This window comes from Tachysurus fulvidraco, chromosome 1, assembly GCF_022655615.1.
Source record: "Tachysurus fulvidraco isolate hzauxx_2018 chromosome 1, HZAU_PFXX_2.0, whole genome shotgun sequence".
Taxonomy (NCBI): Eukaryota; Metazoa; Chordata; class Actinopteri; order Siluriformes; family Bagridae; genus Tachysurus; species Tachysurus fulvidraco.
This window is the reverse complement of record NC_062518.1, coordinates 41,658,304-41,668,303: the sequence shown is the minus strand read 5'-3', so window position 1 is coordinate 41,668,303 and position 10,000 is coordinate 41,658,304. Positions and strand designations below refer to the sequence as shown.

At 38.1% G+C, this 10,000-nt stretch overlaps 1 protein-coding gene across 12 annotated transcripts in view; it reads left to right on the top strand.

Moving 5' to 3' along the window:
• The window catches only part of LOC113658419 (adhesion G protein-coupled receptor L2-like), a 133,519-nt gene that overhangs the window by 90,373 nt on the left and 33,146 nt on the right, over window positions 1-10,000 (top strand). For all 12 annotated transcript variants that reach the window (XM_027170830.2, XM_047818798.1, XM_047818786.1 and 9 more), the window contains 3 exons: window positions 3,102-3,224; window positions 5,507-5,712; window positions 5,835-6,008. In XM_027170830.2, the coding sequence (XP_027026631.1) occupies window positions 3,102-3,224; window positions 5,507-5,712; window positions 5,835-6,008 (503 nt within the window). The remainder of the gene's footprint in view (window positions 1-3,101; window positions 3,225-5,506; window positions 5,713-5,834; window positions 6,009-10,000) is intronic.

Sequence of the window (10,000 nt, the reverse complement as noted above, 5' to 3'; positions counted from 1 at the left end):
TGCTCAGGTGCCGCTTTCTCCCCCCAGCTTGTCATGGCTTTGCTTTTAACCTCTCCTCAATGGCCTCCCACCTTTTTACATTACAGAGAGGAAACCCTCGTCCCTGTGCGCTCGGAGTACGTACACCTGCTTTACCTCGGTTTCACTCGCCTCTTTTTGAGCTATCGTATTAAAGGAAGCATGGAGCTGGTGTAGATATCAGGATTTCAAAAGCAGACACGGGCTCTGTTAGGAAAGCAGATGGGAGAAAGTGTTACTGTCCTCTCGTTTAACACAGAAGCGGAAAAGTCCAAAAGTAAAGAAAATAGAAGTTTATTTCAAATAATAATAATAATAATAATAATAATAATAATAATAATAATAATAATAATAATAATAACCTCAGCATTCCTTCATCATACAACAGTTTATTTACTTGCTGCTTTTTAATTTTAAGTTTATTTATTGAGATTTTTTAAATTATTTTACATTAATAACCTCAGATTAATCGATCACCCACCAGTTTCTTTTTTTCTTTTTGTTTGTTTTCTTGTTTTTTTTTTTGGTTTTGTTTTTTTTGGAGTTTTTTTTGTATGCATTAATAACCTCAGCATTCCTCAACCAGCTACTAGTTTATTTCTGCTTATGCAATGTCACTGAAATGATTTTTTTCATTTGTTATTGTTATTGTTATTCGGTTATTGTGTCATTTATATTTTATTTATTGTGTCATTTCTTTTACATTTATAGCTTCAGTCTGTCTAACTTCAGTCTATCTTTTTTTCTTTGCATATTAAATTTGCATTTGTTTTGTGTTTATTTATTTATTTATTTACTTATTACATAGTTGTTGTTGTTTTTTTTTTACATAACAATATCCTCAGCATTTCTCAATCATCCTCCTGTTTATTATTTATTTCTTTGCCTTGTTTGGATTTAGATTCCAGAATTTTAGCATGTGCTTCTTTTGACATGAACTCTGATCTCAAGTCTAGACAGTAAAGAGTATAAAGCGTTATTAAGTTTTAAAGAAGACACGATGTGTGAACAACAGAAATGCAGCGTTGTGGCTGCTCGAGGAGAAAAACACTTCTTAAATAATTGAGCCGCTTTATTTTCAGCCCTCTCTCTTTTAATAACTACTTCCCTGTTTTGGCAAGTGTTGAAAACAGCATTAATCTCGTTTACACACTAGGGTATGTTTTTTTTTTCTGCTCGGGCTGCAGACGCACCTCGCACGCCCTGTTTCAGTCCGTCCTCGCTTTGAGAGACGTAAGATGTGGTTAGCGATGCAGCCCAGTGCCTGCCGGCTCCACGGCTGACAGAAAGTGCCCTGGAGCATATTAGGAAAACTTTTTTTTTGCCACTCCGTCTCCGTCTCTCACCGGTAATTAGCATAATTTAACTCAACCGCAACACAAGGCAACTGCTCGAGGGCTGAAGGAAATAGATGGAGTGGATATGTGCTGCCGGAAGAAAAGGAAGAAAGATAGAAGGGCCAGAAAAGGTCCCTTATTTCCAAGTGTCAGAAATACAAGTTGGAGAGAGAGAGAGAGAGAGAGAGAGAGAGAGAGAGAGAGAGAGAGAGAGAGAAAGAGAGAGAGAGACTAGAGGAAAAAACAAGAGAGAATAGGGAAGCAAAAACAAGAGAGAGTGTGAGAGAGTCTGGAGGAAAAAACAAGAGAGAAAGAGAGTCAGAGATAGAGAGAGTCTGGAGGAATATACATGAGACAGTGAGTGTGTGTGTGTGTGTGTGTGTGTGTGAGAGAGAGAGAGAGAGAGAGAGAGAGAGAGAGAGAGAGAGTCTGGAATTAAAAACAAGAGACAGACAGAGAGAGACTGGAGGAATGTACACGAGAGAGAGAGAGAGAGAGAGAGAGAGAGAGAGTGTGTTCTTGCTAATACTGCCGTCTGACCTCGCTGTATTTTCACACATCAAAGCGAGCTCAGAAACTCAGTCTGAATGGATTCAGAGCTGCTCTCCGTCGGGGCCCTAAAGGCGCAGCTGAAGACACAAACCTATCAGCAGCCACAGGAGGAATCACAGTAAAAGTCTAGTGATAGGTTTGATCCCGGCTATATTTGACATTCACACACTGTGTGCTCTGGTGTACTTTGTGTACTTTCTTTTTTTTTTTTTTTTCAGTGCTTCCACTCCCATGATAGGTAAACGCTCCGTATCTTTCTTTTCAGCAGCACACAATGCAGGGATTGTGGCTGAAGGGATAAAGCGGGTCAGCGGTCTGCGTCCCGGAGCCACGTTTTTACCTCAAAGTGGCATAAACAGATCATTTTAATAGTCGGGAGCTTTGCATTGAAGTTATAACTCGGGTCTGTAGAGAAGCTACGGCAGAGCTTAAAAAAATTGTTGTTTTTTCCTCCATAGAGGTGTAAAAGCATTCAGAAAGTGAACATCACACCTAATGTTTAGTCACATGTTTACACCCAGGGGAAAGGATTTTAATTACAAGCCACATGTTATACTAGAAATAAGAAAAAAAAAACGATGCAATATATTTAATAATATACACTATAAGTACGTTTCCTTGTACGAATTTGCTACGGATCGAAATTTATATCAACATTCAGTTCCATTCTGTTTTGTGCTTTTAACACTAGACTTTGTCATAAAGCAGATTTCCAAAATGATATAAATATCAGCTTGGACAATTGGAAGTGATGATGCAGTGCAGCAGACTACAATTTTTTCTGTACCTCGAGGCAAGAGTCTTGTTCGGTTTAGCGTGTCATGTTCCCTTTGCCATCGTTTACTGGAGTTATCTTTAGGCTGGAAGAAACAAGAAACACAAATGAATCATGGTTTTCTACAAAAATCTGTTAATCGAGATGTTGCACCTGCGTCACTTTGGTGTACAAATGTTGAGAACCAAAGTTCTGTCATTTTTATTATTTTTTCCTTTCCATTGTTTTTTGAGTAAAAAAGTAGATATTTAAGCGGTGTGCTATTTCCCATCTGTCGTTTAGTCAAGTATAGAAGAATATAACAATAAAATCAAGTTTTGAAAATCAAATCAATATTTTGTATGGATTATAAAATCTAAAATGTTGCCTGTAATGCTAATTCCTATAACGTCTGTCTTGTTGTCGCTTGTTTCCTGCAGTGTTGGACGTGTACGTGTTGAGCACAGATGGCCACGTTCAGGATTTCAGGTTTCCGCAGACAAGCAAAGGAGGCGCCACCATCCAGCTCCCTGCCAACACGGTCAAATTAAACAGCAAGAGCGGTGGGTGAAGTAAAATTGAGCCATGGCTTAGATTCAGATGCTCAAAGCTCCAGAGAACAGCTCCAAAGTCTGTGATTGCTTGATAATTAGGTTAATGTTGCTCTTGTGGTACACACCACGCAGCAAAGGAAATACTGAAAGTCTTTCCCCAGATATCTTTAAGTCTTATCTTGGGGAAAGGTTGTGTAAGGGTTACACAAGACCATCCTAAAGTTTTTTTTTAGACCATCTTTAACAGTAACAGTATTTTTTAGCATAAAAACACTTTGTTGGTCTCACAAAAAGAATTAGAGAGCTAGCATTCACAAACTTAGCAAAAACGTAGTCAGTTGTGACTGTATTGGTTTGTACATGTAGGTCTCAAATCTGACTGTTTAAGCTTTCTGGTTCATCCCCAGTCTTGATTTAAGTTCCACTTATGTGATGAAGCAAGCTTAGGAGTCTTGAACAGAGCATGTCAATCAAAAGTGTTTATTAGTGTCCCAGGCCACACCCACCTGGACTCTTTCCATATACTCCTTATCATCAAGTTAAACTGGTTCTTGTGTCGTAAGTTATATATATATATTTACATATATATGTAGTCTCACATAGCCAGAATTCAGACTGATGGCAGTGGGTCTGGAATCCATAGAGCTTTTATTACCCAAGGACCACCCAAGAAGGTGTCGGACTGACATGCAAAGCTACCAATCACAGCCGGTTTTGTTTTGTGTCATGTTAAGGGGCATGAAAATGTCAAGTTGTTGTCCCTAAAAAGGCCATAGATTGTTCATTTACGAAAGTTGGGTTAATTAATTTAAACTTTTCTATCATCTGGAAAATCCAGTGTTTAGTCAATCCTCATAAGCACTCATTGTCACAGATGTAAAAATCATCATTGCTCAAAAGTTTTGTTTCCAGGTGAACTGTTAAAAAAATGTGATACACGCCTCCAGTTGGCGATTCTGAAACTCCTGAAGGTTTTTCAATTTTGTCTGCCATATGAATCAGCCTTTCAGCCAGTGGGTTCATGGGTACGACGTCTGAAACTGAGACTAATATATATGTGGTGTCTGATTTCGGGCAAAGATCCAAAAAAAAAGGCGAGTTTCTGACTGTCACATAGAGTATAACTATAAGAAAGTGTAAATATATTACACAAAAAATATATATTACACCAATGCGGAAATGTTTTTTTTATTTTTTATTTTTTTTATTTTATCTCGCCTCTCCATCATCCTTTAAAGATGTGTTATATAAGCTCATGCTTTGATCAAGCTGTTGGATAGCTACATGATACAGCAAAACAGATATGTCGAAATGTCAAAATTTCACCCCGTTAAGGGTTTCACCAGGACAGCTTTGATAGACATTTCATATAGCACTCTTACAAATGCTTTAAATATTTTACACTAGGCATTCTGGGATGTAGGAGGCCCTTCAATTTACGACAACTGGTGTAATGTGAGCTACAGATCTTTGACTATGTGTTGTCACACAAAGTACAGATTATGTATTGCCCTTTGGTTGTTTGTTTTGGGAACAACGTCCTCAAGAACTAAAGCTCTGCAGCGTCGAGTACAATTTGATACCCGTATAAAGCATGACAAACGGGTTTGGTTCTCCAAGCGATGACAGGGTGTGAGCACTGGGCTGCTAAATCAACTTGACAAAAGTAAAACCAGTACACATGCCTTCCTCAAGACTGTAATTTAAGACGTTAATCCTCCAGTGTGTGTGGTGTAATGAAGAATTAAACTGGATTATGATCCTACCGCTGCAAAGATCTCACAGCACTCGGGGATCATGTGTATCGTCAATGAGACCTGCTATGTGATGGTATACTGATATCGCAGTAGAACATGATGAGGAAGTCTAAAATAGTTATAGCGTCAGCGTCATTTCCAGTCACATCTCATGAAATATGGAATATTTCAGTCAGCCTGTAATAAGGATTTAAAGAGAAGTCATGTCCTACTGTAATATAAAAGTCATTTCATACTGTCATATTAAAAAGAAAACTACTAGTGATTAGTTTTGTTTTTTTTTATCTGCGATTAGTATGGATCTAATACGTTATTGCGTCGAAAGTAACAACTAATTTAAGGTAATAATCAGTAGATAAAAAATGGAACAAAAAAATGATCACATACACAAGGAATCTTTGACAGACTGGTGTTGTACAGTATATGATGAGGAAAAAAACACTCTTCAGGATCTGTTGTTATTAGATAATAATTAGGGTTTAGGGTGGTAGCTGTGACCAACGCATCTCATAATTAGCTCTTCTTGCAATACAGGTGTTACAAAGCTGGTCTTTGTGCTGTACAAACACCTCGGGCGCTTTTTGACCACGGAGAACGCCACCCTCATGCTGATGAGCGAAGGAGGAGTGAGGAACCACACTCTGACTGTTAACTCCCACATCCTGTCTGCTTCCATCAATAAGGAGTCAAGTCGCATCTTTGTCTCCGAGCCTGTCGTCTTCACACTCGAACACCTCGATGTAAGTACATAACAGTGTGGGGAGACTTTATAGCGAAGGCCAATGTAGGACGGTGTTTCTGTATGCTGTTCCAAGTCTAAATTGTGTATACTCTTCATTTTGATCTTCTGCTTGCTTTACAGACTGAGAACTATTTCAACCCGAACTGCTCGTTCTGGAACTACTCGGAGAGGAGCATGATGGGATACTGGTCCACTCAGGGATGCAAGCTCCTAGGGACAAATAAGACTCATACAACCTGCTCGTGCAGTCACCTCACCAACTTTGCTATCCTTATGGCCCACAGAGGACACGTGGTAATGGAACTTTGTCCTGGTTTCCCCACCTCAGCTCTCACATATGCTGCCCATCAGATAACGCTTAACTGCTCTTACCTGCACTTTCAAAAGCAAGAAGTTTCTCAAGTGTTCTTGGGATAGTTAAGCATTCTTAGGTTTTTACTCCGACCCTTATCTGAAGAAAGCCTTTGTTATAAATGAAGTGTTCCCCACCAGTGAAACCAAGAATTAAAAATAACTTTTAATTTAACGTTTTTCAATAAGAGAGTAGATCACTACCATTTTGCAGTATCATATAACCTGTTGAAACTTGGTCTGAGACAGAGAAGTGCCTCAAATTTTTGGCTAATGTGATTACCATATGGCCAAGACGATGTACCTCCCTGTGTCTGGGGGTCTAGTGTGTACCTCATGAGGTTTCTTGATGAGTTATTTTTATAGTTAATGCTTCCTAAAGGGATTCTATCTGAAACCCTGTCTGATAGAAAAGACAGAAGGCTGTCTGTTGCACATAAAACCTTTCTCCATAGGGACGACCTCAAGAAGTCAAGGGCTGGGTCTCAGACTGAAACACTGACAGTCCTTTTCCCAATGGTCTGGAGCCTGCACTTGTGATGGAAGTAGGTCTAGCCTGGAGAACAATTCTATTGTTTGGCCAATATGGTAGCATAATGATAACCAAGGACTGATGTTGTGAGAGACCCTGGACACTAAGGAGTACACTCTTTGGAAAAGTGGCTCTGCAAAGGTCTTTAGCGAAGCATGACTAGCCTCTCAATTGGGTTCTACTTGCCAAACTTTTTGAAAGGGAAACCAGATATGGAAAGGGTCTGTATGGAAACTTTGCACTAGATGGACAAGAGAAATTGACCGTATAAATTTCTAGGTTCAGATTGTCTTAAGACGTTCTATCTGTGTTGGGACTGAATGGGAAATAGACCCTAGCATCATGAATGCTAAATGTGAGCATTAATAAAAGCATGCACCAGTTTTAAACATGTTTTAAGTGATCATCTTCAGAATTAACCAAAGATGTCCTTAGCTCACAATGTCATTGTTATACACATTGTATAGCATACGGCGACTGTTTGCCTGTGTTCCATCTTCAAACAAACACCATTTAAACTCATATAAACATCTTCAGATTAGACACTGGTTCTGGCACCGGCCTCGATGTCTGTGGTAAAACCTTGTGATTGATGCAACAGGCACGGTGATTAAACTAGAGGCAGATGCTAACAATCTGACTATCACAAAAATTAAATGAGGGATGGAAGGCATTAAAACCTCATTGCTGTTAAGAGTACAAGTGCCACATCTGATGCAGGAGTAGGAAACCTGCTGTGGGGTTGAACCTCTGTTTACGGCTTGTGGCTAAAATCCAGCTAGGACACATGTTCCTACAGAAACTTTCATCGGTGTTGAGCCCAGCCTTGAGGACGCTAAGCGTGCTGGGAGCCATATTTCATGGAGCAATAGAATTATAGCAGGATTACAAGTTTAATAGCATAAGCAGCTAGCATTTAGCCAGTAATAAATGTGGAAACATGGGGTTTGTGGTGAAGATAATTACAGGTCTTGCCCCATGAACTTTACCCCATCCATAGCTTGATGCTAGCAGTAACATTAACCATGATAATAATCCATTCAGAGGCATCGGGAACCAAGCAATGCCACCTCTATGTTAAGCTAGGGTCACAAAGTTAATAATACCTGAGGTAAAATATCTGAATTTAGCTTTTTTGTTTTTTTGTTTTTTTCTTAGTTTGAATTTCTTAAATGGAATTAGCTTGAAGAAATGATTAACTCAGGACATATTTATTCTTGACCTTTCTTCAGATAGTTTTGCTTTTTTATACAGGAGTTATTTTTCTTTCCCGGCATTGTATTTATCTTTCTTTCGTACAAGACCATTGAGGTATCTCTTTTAACTGACAATATTTATTTGATTAGGCAGCACAGGGTACTGATTAGCTAAATGATTTATTCATGTATGGCACTGCTCTCATTTGCAATGTTCTAGCAACGTGACCTTTTCAGCCTTTAAAGAAAGTCAGACGAATCTTTGTTGGTCATAGTGGGTAGTTTGATCCTGTCATGGTAAATGACCATCAGTTATGGCAAATGATTGTAAATGACTGAAAACAGCAGCCTATGCTGTCATGTTAAATTATCATCATCATTGAGCCTTAGCAAGGAAGAAGTGAGTGTTAGTGTTGATCGAGCGGATTGTGGGTCTTTGGCAGCCATGGTTTGGAAGGTAACCATTAGCAGGGACACGGGTGGAATGCTGGCGTTGACATTAAAGATGACGGGGCTTAATACAAGTGTTAATGTCGATATAGTGGAATGTATGTGTTAGCTTGAAGGCACAGGAATGTGAGAGGCGTTGGGGAGCATGAGAGTTCATAGCAAGAGTGCTGTCAGTACAAGTGTTAGCATCAGATCTGTGATTGTAAGTAAATTGTTAGCTGTGACAGGGAGTAGTAAAGAAGCAGGATCTGTGTGTGCAAACAAGTACAGAGTGTTGTTGTTGGCACTGACAGTTCAATGAGAAAGCAGGTTAGCATACTTCCAGGGTGGAATACTAGCATACTTCCCCATACGAGGGTGTTTACATCACTAATAAGTAAAATATTACAGATCTTTTATACATTTCTCCCTCTAATAAAAAAAACATGTAGAAGTAGCCAAAATACAATATGGAGAAATGTATGTGTAGCTATTTTTACTTGCTTTCTTATGTCAGAGGTTGAAACAGTATCCTCAGATCAAGGACATCATTGAAGCTAGCAATGGGTAAAAAAGAAATGTTAGCTGCTAGCAAAGGAAACTCTTTTAGCAAGCCAGCAAAAAATAAACAATGTCATATTAGTAAATCAGACTAGTAAGTAATTCACCTATGTTAAATATTGTGCAAAGTATGCTAGTCTTCAAAACTTGCAAGTAAAATGTTTTCTATACAGCCGGGAAAGGAAAAAACTTGACTAGAAATCGATCATGTAAAATTTTTATATTAGATATTGAGCAAAGACTAGCAAATTAGCAAGTATATAGTCAGCAATGTAGACTAGACTAGAAACCTAGCTAGTCAAATCCTTGCTAGACAGCCAGACCAGTTATGTGGACTAGACAGTAACAGTTTCTGTTTAATATTGAGCAAAGTTGAAAATTGAAAATCATTAAAAAAAAAAAGTATAATATAAATGATTGATTAAATAAAAAAATGAAATGCAAGGCAAATAAGCTAACATCATTTTACCCAGATATTGAGGTTAAGATTAGTAAAAGTAGATTAAGCAAGTAGCATAATTCATGTAAATATTCATAGCAAGCAATGAAATTTAGAATTTTATATGATGAACATTTTTGAGTTTGGATTTTTAATCTGAAGAATTATTATATCATGCTGCAAATAAATATATGAAATTGCTGGAGTGTTTAAATATAACTCTATACTAAAGAAGGGTATGTTGCTTGATGAACAGGAGATAAATGTGGCTGTGTGCTTGATGACTGGACATTCGTGTATAGAAAATAATAATAATAACCCTGGCACGTAATCAGTTTTTCCAGAGCACCTGAGCTACTGATTCATTGACCCCTGCTGTCTAATGTTTGTGAGTCATGTTAGCAATAGCTGGGCTTTAAAAGCTCTGCTAGCCCCTATATAAAAGCAAGCCATCCTTGTTATAAAAGCTAGTCTCTTTAATGGATTGTACTATATACATTAGCAGCACCTCACATCACATCATCTCACAGAAACTTAGTGTTACTACACTAATATTTTTTTCTCTTATATATAGAAGCTAAACAAAAAGCGTGTTGAGTTTTAAATGTGGAAATTTTGTATTTATCAAAGAAAAGCTAATGCAAGGGAAAGGAAGCACCAAGGAAAACAAAAGTTAGCAAGGAAACTCAATCTGTGTCATGCTAGATATCTTTCAAATTTAACCAGGTTAGCAAGCTAGCAAAGAATATAAAATGGCTATAAATTAAGTTGTGTCTAT